The sequence below is a fragment of the Anguilla rostrata genome, chromosome 14 (genome assembly GCF_018555375.3).
Source record: "Anguilla rostrata isolate EN2019 chromosome 14, ASM1855537v3, whole genome shotgun sequence".
In the NCBI taxonomy this organism is placed as follows: domain Eukaryota; kingdom Metazoa; phylum Chordata; class Actinopteri; order Anguilliformes; family Anguillidae; genus Anguilla; species Anguilla rostrata.
Genome location: NC_057946.1, coordinates 1,950,044 through 1,963,233, shown reverse-complemented (window position 1 = coordinate 1,963,233; position 13,190 = coordinate 1,950,044). Strand labels below are relative to the sequence as shown.

Below are 13,190 nucleotides of genomic sequence, written 5' to 3'. Positions count from 1 at the left end.
TACAGTGTTCAGGAGAGGGTGCTCAGTTTCCCAAATAAATACCATCTCTATGCAGGCAATGTGTTTAACACAAGCAGGAAAGCAGCTGCAAACAGGAATGCATTACTCAGCAAAGGAGCGCTTCGATAAGCGATCAGGGAGATGGGGTAAAAAAAAAAAGGGTGGCGGAGTAGCACAGCGATTAGGGAACTGGCCTCAAAGGTTGCGGGTTCAACCCCCCCGATGGGGCATAGTGCTGTTGTGCCCATGAGCAAGACACTTAGCCTGAACTGGTTCAGTGAACATTCAGCTGCTTAAATGGATTGCATGTAAAAAAAAAAAAAAGATATGTAAGTTTCTATGGATAAGAACATCTGTGAAATGTCGAAATGTAATGAACTTTAGCTCAAAATGAGCAGATAGAAGTGATGAGTTACATTTAGGGCCTCTCCATATCAAGGCCAGGGCGCCGCCGCTGCAGACAGAGACAGACAGCCGTCTCCCAACATGGCGCTTCATCCCTGAACAGATCTTTCAGGGAGGGGAGGGGGGGGCGAAGCTGCTTTGATACTGACACTGCCATTAAACCACTTCCCCATATCTGCTCGCTCAGCCAGGAAGTGATTTTAAAAAACACACGTAAGAAAGTGAGAGAACATACAGGAAGCAGACTGATGAAGTCTGGGCGAAAGGGAGAAAGAGGACGTACAGCTCTTAGCACAGGTGCTGTAGACTGTACACGGTAGGCATAGATCGTACACAGTCGCCGTACAAAACCTCCTTTCTCTTGGGCAAAACCCAAGCATGCAAAATTTATGCTTAAAAAAACGCCTTCAGTTAGTTTACGTACAGAAGCCTGTTATACTGTAGCAGCATTTCAAAGCCAATACAAACATAGTCCATGAAAGGGTTAATATTGACACTTTACAGAATATCGATGTGAGTGTAGATTCACATGCAAAGCTAGATATGGAGCTGAGTGGAAAGGTAAAGTGCAGAGGGAGAATAGACATGTATTACACTCAATATTATATCATTAAATATGTAAATACGTGTGTGTGTGTGTGTGTGTGTGTGCATGTGAGTGTGTGTGTGTGTGTGTGTGTGTGTGTGTGTCGACTGATGTGTGGTGTAGTGTGAGTAAGGAGAAGTGTGTATGTGCTGTATGTGGGGTAGTGTGTGTGGGTGTGTTTGTGTGTGTGCATGTGTTGTGTATGTGTGTGTGTGCTGTGCATGCGTGTGTGTGTGTGTGTGTGTGCAGGAGAGAGGTGAAAGTGTGTGTGTGTGGTGTGTGTGTGTGTGTGGTGTGTGTGGTGTGTGTGCGTGTGTGGTGTGTGCGGTGTGTGTGATGCGTGTGTGTGTGTGCGTGTGTGCTGCGTGTGTGTGGTGTGTGTGGTGTGTGTGCGTGTGTGTGTGTGTGCGTGTGTGTGTGTGCATGCAGGAGAGAGGGTGAAAGTGTGTGTGTGTGTGCGTGTGTGTGGTGTGTGTATGTTTGTATTGTGTGTGTGTGTGTGTGTGTGTGTGTGTGTGTGTGTGCATGCAGGAGAGAGGGTGAAAGTGTGTGTGCGTGTGTGCGTGTGCGTGTGCGTGTGTGCGTGCGCGTGTGTGTGTGGTCTGTGTGTGTGTGTGTGTGTGTGTGTGTGTGTGTGTGTGTGTGTGTGTGCATGCAGGAGAGAGGGTGAAAGTGTGTGTTTTCAGCAGGTGGTGCAGTTGTAATTAACAGCTCTAATTAGGCACAGTTGGCTTCATGGTTTAATTGCAGTTTGTTTGCCCCCCTTTCCTCTGACCTCTCCTGTGGGCATGTGGTGGGGGGTGAGGGGGGGGGGATCAATGGCCTGGCCCAGCTCCAGTTTCACTGGGCGGGAATTTGGCTGTTTAACACTGTAACAAGCAGGGGTGTACCCCCCCCCCCCCAGCCCCCTCAGGGTCTGGAAACCACAGCACAGGGGAGGGGTGCGGTCACACTGGCTGTGCGTGGCATGTGGACAGTTTCATACGAGAAAGACCAACGGTGCAGAGCCAAGGAGTTAGAACACGGGAGCTAGGGATTGTAGCAGTGTATAAAAAAGAGACTGTGATTGGTCACTAAGTTATGTAACGCAGTAAAGAGTCATGATTGGTCACCAGAGATAGAACAGATAACTGTAATTGATCAGCAGTTGTAACAGAGAGCTGTGATTGGTCAGCAGTTAGGACAGAGCGCAGTGATTGGTCACCTGAGTTATAACAGAGCTGCAATTGGTCACCCGAGTTACAACAGACCTGTGATTGGTCAGCAGTTGGAACAGAGTGCTGTGATTGGTCCAGGCTGACTCACCAGGACCTGGGTGAGGCACGCCCCGTTGGGAACAAGTGCCCCGTGTGGTCACTGACACTCCTGGGGCAGTTCCTCCCGACGGCCTCAGAGGACATGGCGTCAACACACCGTCCCCCGGGACACAGGACACTCCTGGACAGTCTCAAACACACCATCGACAGCTGCCACACACCCCCTGCAGAGGACACACACACACACCAGCTCAGAGACAGGCACACACACAGACCAGCTCAGAGACACACACACACACACCAGCTCAGAGACACACACCACCTCAGAGACACACACACACAGACCAGCTCAGAGACACACACACACCACCACCTCAGAGACAACACACACACACCACTCAGAGACACACACACACACCACCTCAGAGACAGGCACACACACACAGACTAGCTCAGAGACACACACACACACACACACGCACAGACACCAGCTCAGAGACACACACACACAACCACCTCAGAGACACACACACACCAGTTCAGACACACACACACACTACCTCAGAGACACACACACACACTAGCTCAGAGACACACACACACACAGGCTCAGAGCCAGGCACACACACACCAGCTCACCCTAACCTCTCACCCAACACACCACCAATAACATGCACACAACACATACTCAATAAACCATATTTTACACACAGTCAGTTAATATTTGTCCTTGACAATAACTTAAAAAAAAAAAGATGCAAGTGTTTCTTAGTGTTTTACACAAACACACTCGTGAGGTCACTGATCACCAAACTGAGCCCTGCAGAGTGTTACTAAAGGAGGTGCATCTGTGGCGTCTCTTTGTGAGGGAACGCTCGGGACGGGACAGGTGCGGGCCGCACGCGAGGCACAGCTGCTCAGTAAAGAGGCACTGTGTATTTTGGGGTGTCGTGGGGGGGGGGAGCCCTCTCAGTAAACAGGAGCTGTGTATTTCAGGGTGTGTTGTGCAGGGGGCGTGACGGGGCGGAGCAGACGCTGTGTATTTCGGGGGGTGTCGTGCTGCGGGGGTGACGGGGCGGAGCAGGAGCTGTGTATTTGGGGGGGGTGTCGGGGGGGTGACGGGGCGGAGCAGGGTGTGTATTGTCGGGGGGGGGTGTGTTCGGGATGTGCGTGCGGGGGTAGAGGGCGGGAGCAGGCGTACCATCCAGCCGGCGGGACAGGCGCACTCCCCAGTGACGTGGTGGCACACCCCCCCGTTCTGGCAGGGGCAGCGCTCCTCACACTGCCGGCCGTGCTTCCCCGGGGGGCACCGCTCCTCACAGCTGCAGGACGGGAGAGACCACGCCCGTTACAGACCACGCCCATCAGAGCCACGCCCATCAGAGCCACGCCCATCAGAGCCACGCCCATCAGAGCCACGCCCATCAGAGACCACGCCCTCAACCTGCGCAGAACGAACCCATCACCCCCCACCTGCAACCTGAACCCTCACCCTATCAGTCTCAGAGCCGCCAAACCCTACCCCTCACCCAAAACCCTGCCCCTCACCCAAAACCACGCCCACTCTGTGCACAAACTCCTCCTCCTGATCTGAGCAGACAGCTGTTTAATAAGAGCTACCCCAGTCAGTGGCCTGAGCTCAATAAACATCAGGCTTTAACGGAAAAAAAATACGGCTTGCATTAACTTATTTATCTGGAAGTCAAAGCTGTAGGCTAATATTGATCCTAACCGAGCCACTATCTACAACAGACAATTATGGGGTTCAGTTTATAAAACAGCAGCTCTGTCACATTTACAGCACCTGTAAAGAGGGACTGTAAAGACAAACTCCCAGAGTACACAGAGCCAACACACAATCTACAGACAATCACAGTGGATTTAACCAAATATGTGGTGGGGGTGTGAGTGAATTTTGGGGGGTAAGTGAGTGTTGAGGGGGAGTATGAGGATCGTGGGGGGGTGAGTGAGTGATTGGGGAGGTAGGGGGTCGTGTGGGGGTGGGTGAGTGTTGGCGGTGGTGAGGGGGTTAGTGGGGGGTGTAGAGTAGGGGGGTGAGGGGCTGGTGGGAGGTGACGTGAGTGATTGGGGGTGGTATGGTGGGGGGGGGGGAGGGGGGGTACAGGACTCACAAGGCGCCGGTGTAGCGGGGGGTGAGTGAGTATTGGGGGGTGGGGGTGGTGGGGGTTGGTAGGGGGGTGAGGGGCTGGTGGGGGAGTGTTGGGGGGGACTCACAGGCGCCGGTGTAGCGGGGGTTAGTGAGTATTGGGGGGGGTGAGGGGTGGTGAGGGGGTTAGTGAGTGTGGGGGGGGTGGGTAGGGGGGGGGGCAGGACTCACAAGGCTGCCGGTGTAGCCGGGGGGTTAGTGAGTATTGGGGGGGGGTGAGGGAGCTGGTGGGGGGTGCGTGAATATTGGTGTGGGGGGGGGCAGGACTCACAAGGCGCCGGTGTAGCCGGGGGAGCAGCGGCACTCTCCGGTGACGTGGTCGCAGGCGGCTCCGTTCTGGCACTGGCACTTCTGCTGGCAGCTGTGCCCGTAGGTGCCCGGCTGGCACACGTCCTCGCAGCGCCAGCCCCGGTACCCCGGGGTGCACAGGCACGCCCCCGTGATGGGGTTGCACAGCGCCCCGTTCTGGCACTGGCACCGGCTGCTGCAGTGGGGGCCCCAGTGCGTGCTGTCACAGGCTGCAGGGGGCGGGAAAACAGACACGGGCCGCCAGGTTTACACAGAATCCCCCCAAACACGGGGAGACAGAGACGGGCCGCCAGGTTTACAGAGAACCCCCCCAAACACGGGGAGCCAGAGAACGCCCCAGGAACAGAACGGGCCACCAGGTTACAGAGACTCCCCAAACAAAGGAGCAACGGGCTGCCAGGTTTACAGAGAACCCCCCCAAACACAGGGAGACAGAGACAGGCCGCCAGGTTTACAGAGAACCCCCTCAAACACGGGAAAACAGAGACAGGCTGCTAGGTTTACAGAGAACCCCCCCAAACACGGGAAAACAAGACGGGGGCCAGGTTTACAGAGAACCCCTCCCCCAAACACAAGGAGACAGAGATGGGCCGCCAGGTTTACCGAGAACCCCCAAACAAGGGGAGCAAAACAGGGGGGTGTGGGCAGGGGAGTGTGGGAAAATGCAATATAACCACAGGACAAAGCAACATAACAGTGCTGTCTACTGCCCCCAGATGTTATGCCTTAACGGGTGTGATGAAGGGGCTGTCACATTAGGAAGGAGGGGCGGTGTGTGGGTGCTATTTATTCCGGGACAGAACGACATGGCCGACTGTTCCCAAAACCAGTTTGAGAGGAAACTCGGGGTATCTGAGAACAGGGCATCTCTCAGGGTATCTGAGAACAGGGCATCTCTCAGGGTATCTGAGAACAGGGCATCTCCGAGGGTATCTGAGAACAGGGCATCTCCGAGGGTATCTGAGAACAGGGCATCTCCGAGGGTATCTGAGAACAGGGTACCTCTCAGGGTATCTGAGAACAGGGCATCTCTCTCGGGGTATCTGAGAACAGGGTACCTCTCAGGGTATCTGAGAACAGGGTACCTCTCAGGGTATCTGAGAACAGGGCATCTCTCTCGGGGTATCTGAGAACAGGGTACCTCTCAGGGTATCTGAGAACAGGGTATCTCTTGGGGTATCTGAGAACAGGGCATCTCTCAGGGTATCTGAGTACAGGGTATCTCTCGGGGTATCTGAGAACAGGGCATCTCTCAGTGTATCTGAGAACAGGGCATCTCTCAGGGGTATCTGAGAACAGGGCATCTCTCAGGGTATCTGAGAACAGGGCATCTCTCAGGGTATCTGAGTACAGGGCATCTCTCAGGGTATCTGAGAACAGGGCATCTCTCAGGGGTATCTGAGAACAGGGCATCTCTCAGGGTATCTGAGAACAGGGCATCTCTCAGGGTATCTGAGTACAGGGCATCTCTCAGGGTATCTGAGAACAGGGCATCTCTCAGGGTATCTGAGAACAGGGCATCTCTCAGGGTATCTGAGAACAGGGCATCTCTCAGGGTATCTGAGAACAGGGCATCTCTCAGGGTATCTGAGTACAGGGTATCTCTCAGGGTATCTGAGAACAGGGCATCTCTCAGGGTATCTGAGAACAGGGCATCTCTCAGGGTATCTGAGAACAGGGCATCTCTCAGGGTATCTGAGAACAGGGCATCTCTCAGGGTATCTGAGAACAGGGCATCTCTCTTTGGGTATCTGAGTACAGGGTATCTCTCAGGGTATCTGAGAACAGGGCATCTCTCTCAGGGTATCTGAGAACAGGGTATCTCTCTTTGGGTATCTGAGTGCAGGGTATCTCTCTTTGGGTATCTGAGTATAGGGTATCTCTCTCGGGGTATCTGAGAACAGGGTATCTCTCGGGGTATCTGAGTACAGGGTATCTCTCAGGGTATCTGAGAACAGGGCATCTCTCTTTGGGTATCTGAGTACAGGGTATCTCTCAGGGTATCTGAGAACAGGGCATCTCTCTCAGGGTATCTGAGAACAGGGTATCTCTCTTTGGGTATCTGAGTGCAGGGTATCTCTCTTTGGGTATCTGAGTATAGGGTATCTCTCTCGGGGTATCTGAGAACAGGGTATCTCTCTTTGGGTATCTGAGTGCAGGGTATCTCTCTTTGGGTATCTGAGTATAGGGTATCTCTCTCGGGGTATCTGAGAACAGGGTATCTCTCTTTGGGTATCTGAGTGCAGGGTATCTCTCTTTGGGTATCTGAGTATAGGGTATCTCTCTCGGGGTATCTGAGTACAGGGCATCTCTCAGGGTATCTGAGTACAGGGCATCTCTCAGGGTATCTGAGTACAGGGCATCTCTCAGGGTATCTGAGTACAGGGTATCTCTCGGGGTATCTGAGAACAGGGCATCTCTCAGAGTATCTGAGAAACAATGCAGAACTGCCAGAGACACGTGGGGTTGAAACGCTCAGGGCAATGGCGGTAATCTCAGTGATAACCTCAGCGGTAAACGCAGCGGTGATCTTAACGGTAATCTTAGCGGTAAACGCAGCAGTAAGCTCAGCCTGCCTGCGGCCTTCGTGGGCCTTTCAGGAGCCAGGAGTCTGTGTTTCCCACGCTGGCTGCGGTCCAGTACTCCAGCTCTCACCTTCTCACACGGGTGTGCGTACGCCGCACGCACCGCCAGGCTTCCCTCATATCGCTCTCATACCCCCCAGAGGCCAGGTCGCTAAGCTAATGAGCCACATCTGCGCTAACGAGCTTCGCTTTACACGAACTGACACGGCGCCACGCGGCACAGCACGGGGGGGGGTGCTCTGACAACAGTGATTAGCACTCGTTAAAGCCGAGAATTACAGTCAGGAGTGGGGGGGGGGGGGTCAGGGGGGGCAAATCCATAGGGGAGTCGCCTGTTATCCAAAATGCGATTACGAACCCCCCCCTCCACCCCCCTCCCTGGCCCAGAATGGGGCTTGGTTCCCCATCATGGACCCTTCCATACGACTAATTCCATCGATATCTGTCCCAACGCTGTCCCTCGTCTGAATCAAACCAGAAAAAACAAATAAAGGCAACAGGCCTTCTCTCCTATAATTATTAAAAGGAAACATCTTATACTGTGTAGGCAGCAGCTGGAAATGAAAATACTCAGCTTCTCAAAAGAAAGGTAAATAAGCCGTTCGCTGCAACCAACAGATTCCAAAATAAAAGTAAATAAGCCATTCGCTGCAACCAATAGATTTCAAAATAACGGTAAATAAGCCATTTTCTGTAACCGACGGATTCCAAAATAAAAGTAAATAAGCCATTCAACGGATTCCTCAGATTTGGCTGAAGTCTCCTCATGTTCTGGAGCGCAGCATCAGCAGAAAGGTGTAGCCTGTGGCGTCACCCCCAGTTTCTCTGCATTTATTGCTTTTTTTCGCGCTGGGTCTACTGACTCCCGCGTTTGAGTTCTCATATCCGGAAGGCGGCGGCGGTGTGCAAATTAATTCACGGTTGAGGAGCTCCAGGTCATTCGCTGGGGAAACCGCAGGCCCGTTACAGTCTCGTGCAGGCGCACACGAGGCGTTCATCATTTCCACTCGCAGAGCAGCGCCTTGCCTGGAGCCTCCGGTGCATGCAGATGACCCCTCGCTATCGATCGAGACTTAAACAAGCGCTGAATACGCTCGCTCTCCGCTGATTCCCTTCCTCCAGGACGAGGACACGCACCGATCCCCCCCCCCCCCCCGCGCACCGATCCCCCCCCCGCGCACCGATCCCCCTCTTCAGCGACGGTGTTCAATCAGTCTCTATCAAAACCCAAACAAATTATATTACAAACCACACATTTTTATTTTTTTATTATTCTAAAAGCCCGGAGACCTGGAGTGACTGGGACGTCCTGAGGCAACCCTTCTGTTTCCGGGCAGCGGGGTGGTTATTTTAGACTTTCAGGTGGTGTAAAACGTGGGAGGCAGAAGAGGAGCAGCCTGTGGGCGTGGCTGTGGGAGGGCCTGACGACGCAGGTACCCAGCCAGACCCCTCCTCCTGCAGGGCGGGGCGGGGCGGGGCGGGGCGGGGCAGTGCAGCCAACGCGCAGGGATGATTAAAGCTGTGGGACGGCCTAACGAGAGGACGCAAAGCAACACTCCACCCCTAAAAACGCGCTCCTGAATGCCTTTTACAAGGCTCACCGCTCCCATCTACCAACCGTAGGGAATATTTTATCTACAGATCAACCTATTTTAGGACAACAACCCCAAACTCCCCCCATCTCCCATCCTCTCCAAATAGGGTAACAATGGACCGACCGGCCCACCATCTTTTCTTTAATGTTTGCACGCGCCGCGGTCCAGACAGGGGTCCAGTCCCCCAGTAAAAAAGCTCAGCTGTCGATGTTCAGGGCTATTTCCTGCCCAGTAAAACACTAGCAGCTCACCAGCACAGCCGCTCCACACGCGAGTATTCTCACAGGCAAAGGTCCTGAGAACTGAGACCGCAATCGGTCCCTGGAGCTCAGACCCCACAGACAGGATCAAACAGAGCCCCTCGATCAAACAGAGCTTCACTATCAGTGCCCAAAGTGCTCAGCATTTCATTATGAGATTTTATGTCACATTACGATAGCCGCGAATAGATTTAATGGTTATTCATGTTATTCAAAAGCCGAAGTCTTCAATCCTTCACACTTAAAAGAAATCCCTCTGAAATAATCTGAAAAGGAAATTACCCGCTAAAATATAAAACTGCACTCAAATTCTAAGTTCACTTATTTGACCTTAATTGAGAGACTTTTTAAGAAAAGATAAGTTAAAGAGTTAAAGAGGCAGCAGATGAGTTTCAGCACTGGGAGAGAATATCCTGGTTTAGTCAGCATGTTTGTAACTTTCTTGTTCTTGTTTTTTTTTTTTTTTTTAAACTTAATGTAAAAACGACAAACCGCACAAGTTCACATCAGAGCTCTGAGCACTGCGAGTACCACTGGCCTGCCATTGGTCAGACAGGGGCTGGCGTTTCGGGGGCGTACCTGTCCCTGAGGTGTTCCCAGGTGTGACAGCGTCACGGCTGTAATGCCGGGCCTGGGGGGTCAGGAGCGGGTTCAGACAGGATCATACCTGACACCTGCCCGCAACCCCCCCCCCACACCCCCCACCCCCCAACCCCCAACCCCCACCGGGCCTGCACTGCGGTTGCCGTGGCAGCACTACCCCACCGCAGTGTTGAGCCGCACAGTGTGACACTCATGTGGTGGGTGACTGGGTGGGGGTGAGGGGGGGGGGGGGTGGGGGGGTTAGGTTAAACAGCCCCCATTGTATTCCTTCCCTGCGTTTTCTAATGAACCAGACAGGACCCTCCGCCTCCCCCCCCACCCTCCAACCTCTAGCACTGTGAAAAGTACATAGGGTTCCTCCAGGCTATGCATCATGGTGAGAGAGAGAGAGAGGGAGAGGGAGAGGGAGCGAGAGAGAAAGAAAGGGAGAGAAGAGAGAGAGAGAGAGAGAGAGAGAGAGAGAGAAAGGGAGAGAGAGAGAGAGACAGAGAGCGAAAGAGAGAGCGAGAGAAAGACACAAAGAAAGGGAGAGAGAAAGGGAGAGAGAGATGGGCCTACACAAAAACTCCTCTCAGGGCCACTCAAGGCCTGCGGCACCTTTGTGAAGCCTGACCTACATACAGCAGAGCCACGGCAGGCCTGGGGGCCGGGGGGGGGGCAGGGGGGCAGGGGGGCCGGGGGGGGGGCAGACTGCTCCCCCAGCTCCGTCCCACGTCCCATATCAGACCCAGGGGGCCCTTCAGATACGGCCCGTTCACCATCACACACACACACACACACGCGCACACACACACACCCCTCTCTCTCTCTCTGCATCCTGTTGTGTTCCCTCCTGTGCACATTTTCACAGCTAATTAAACTCCAGAAAACCATTAGAGCCCAGCTGGGGATTACATGTGCTCTGGGAGAGTTAAACGCACTCTGTCAGAGTTAAGTCACCGCTAAACCAGGTTTAGCTGTGCAGAAAGCCAGGGTTACAGTCTGGAGGCTTTTTGTGAATATTCAAAAAAAATGTAGATTCTTCCAAATTAGATTTCACACCGAATCAGGAGAAGTGAAGGCTTAACTCTATCAAACTCAATAACTTTACCCTAACCCTAACCCTATACCAGAGGAATCATTCTGATCACTGCATTTCTGACAATCTGCTGACATGCAGAAAACAGTTATTCTAAGGGACAGAAAAGATGAATGCAGTCTTTCTATGTATTTGTGCTAAAGATGGTATGCACATAGAAACCATGGACTCTTCACTCTTAACAGCTATTCGGCACCAAGAATGCCAAGAGGATGCAGTTCTGCACTCACAAATATACTCACATATATACTCACATATATACTCACATATATACTCACATATATCCTCACATATATACTCACATATATACTCACATATATACTCACATATACACTCACATATATACTCACATATACACTCACATATATACTCACATATATCCTCACATATATACAGTACAGCCAGGACTGCATTTACATTCTTTACCATCGAATCGCGGGGGAACTGAGCCAACTGACGTCAAACTTTATTCCGCGTCAAACTGAGATGAACATGCGTGACGGAGTTCATCACTAGCGCGCGGATCGGCGGTCACAGGTCTGATTAGACCTGCCTCTCGCGCTTACGCTGAGAAAAGGCGGGAAACGGATCTGTCAGCGGCGGGTCACCTTCAGGCGTGCGAATACGCTGACGAGCCGCGAACGAGCAGCGGGGGCGAGCGAAGCCACCGTACGCCACCGATACGGACGCGTTTCCACGGCGTGAGGGAAAGGGCCTCCATTCCAGCCTTCCTGTCCTAAAAACGCCTTTGCAGGGACACAGGGATATCTCAGCCATGGCTGAGTCAGGGCAAAACATCGCGCATTTTTTTCATCTTTAACTGTTCCACAAACGCGAGAGGGGAAGACACAAATTGAATACAAATCAAAGCGTATTATCACAGAAAGAGAACCAGTCGCTCCGATTACCCATGATTCCAATTCAGAGCAGGTCAGGAGGGACAAGCAGATCTTAACAGGTTTGTGGCCTGGTGAAGGGGGCCAGGGCTACATCTGCTTTGTATCACACACTCCATAAGCCCCCCCCCCCGTCTCCCCCCCCCCCAGGACACGCACCCCGAACGCGCCTTCTGCGCCTCGTTAAGGAAGTTTACTGCGGGTGTCGGGTATGAAAGGCGCACTGACAGAAAACTGAGAACTCTGAGTGAGACGGAAAAACAGAATGAAAAAGAGATAGAGAAGGAGAGACAGAGCAGAGGCAGAGAGAGATGAGAGAGAGAGAGAGAGAGAGAGAGAGAGAGATAAGAGAAAAAAGTGTCAGGAGAAACAGATCGATCATCCAGCGAGAGCAAAATCAATCCTTCGGTTAATACTGGAAATGGAAGACGTGTCAAAACCTTGCAGAATATGATTTTTAAAAGTAATTCATTTCCAGTTGAAATACCAGGTTTTGTATATTTGTAGAAATGCAGGAATAAATGCCAGATTAGCTACCACAGACAGATAGTTGTTTGGATAGCCTGAAGAGCATTTCATCTCACACAGCAAATAATTTATTCAGACAAAACAAATAGTGTTTATTCGCCATAGCTTGTCTCTGTAGCTAATCTATTGGTCTCAGCTTTACTGAAACAGAGTTCCTGTATCCCATAATTTGGTGCTGTTTACCTCTAAAATATGAAAAAAATCATGTTTTATATTTTGGTAAACTGTGTAGAACAGGGATCATCAACTCTGGCCCTCGAATCCAAATCCAGCCCTGGTTTTCTTTTCTCCCGGGTAATTAGTGCTACTGATTGGCCAGACTGTCTTCACACCTGACTCCAGGGCAAAGGGAGGGTGGAAAACCAAGCAGTTCTCGGCCCTCGGGGACTGTGAGTTGCTGATCCCTGCTGTAGATCAGGCAGGTATGTGTACCAGTTTATTTGACTGTATGAGGCAAAGCTGAGGAGCCGCCATTTTGGCTCATGATTGCCTAGCCTCCCATTTTGGCTCATGATTGCCCAGCCTCCCATTTTGGCCATGTTCAAGAGGGGAAAAACACACATCACCCCTGAGTAATCCAACCTGCCAGCTGTTGACTGGGACCCCTAACCCCCTGACAGGAGTGGGGTTGGTGGGGCGGGTGGGGTGATTTTACAACCGTTGAATATCACACACTGAGCACACATGGTATGGTGAGCCTAGCGTGGAACGCCAGAGAGGATCATGGGAATATAACACTCCCGTTCGCGCGCGTCAAGTGCTTGAAAGGGAAGTTTACAATCCATACAAATCTGGGTGTCTGGGTCTGTCTGGCGTGAATTTCATTCACTTACATTTTGTGTGTGTGTATGTGTGTGTCTGAGAGAGAGAGAGAGAGAGAGAGAGAGAGAGAGAGACTGTGTGGGTGTGTGTTTTTGGAAAC

The 13,190-nt window shown here is 52.2% G+C and overlaps 1 protein-coding gene across 1 annotated transcript in view; it reads right to left on the bottom strand.

The window, feature by feature from the left end:
* Window positions 1-13,190, bottom strand: part of megf10 (multiple EGF-like-domains 10) — a 75,472-nt gene that overhangs the window by 31,247 nt on the left and 31,035 nt on the right. Inside the window, exons 6-7 of the mRNA XM_064308855.1 lie at window positions 4,686-4,932; window positions 3,449-3,569 (exon numbers count right to left, since the gene is read on the bottom strand). Coding sequence (XP_064164925.1) covers window positions 3,449-3,569; window positions 4,686-4,932 — 368 coding nt within the window. The remainder of the gene's footprint in view (window positions 1-3,448; window positions 3,570-4,685; window positions 4,933-13,190) is intronic.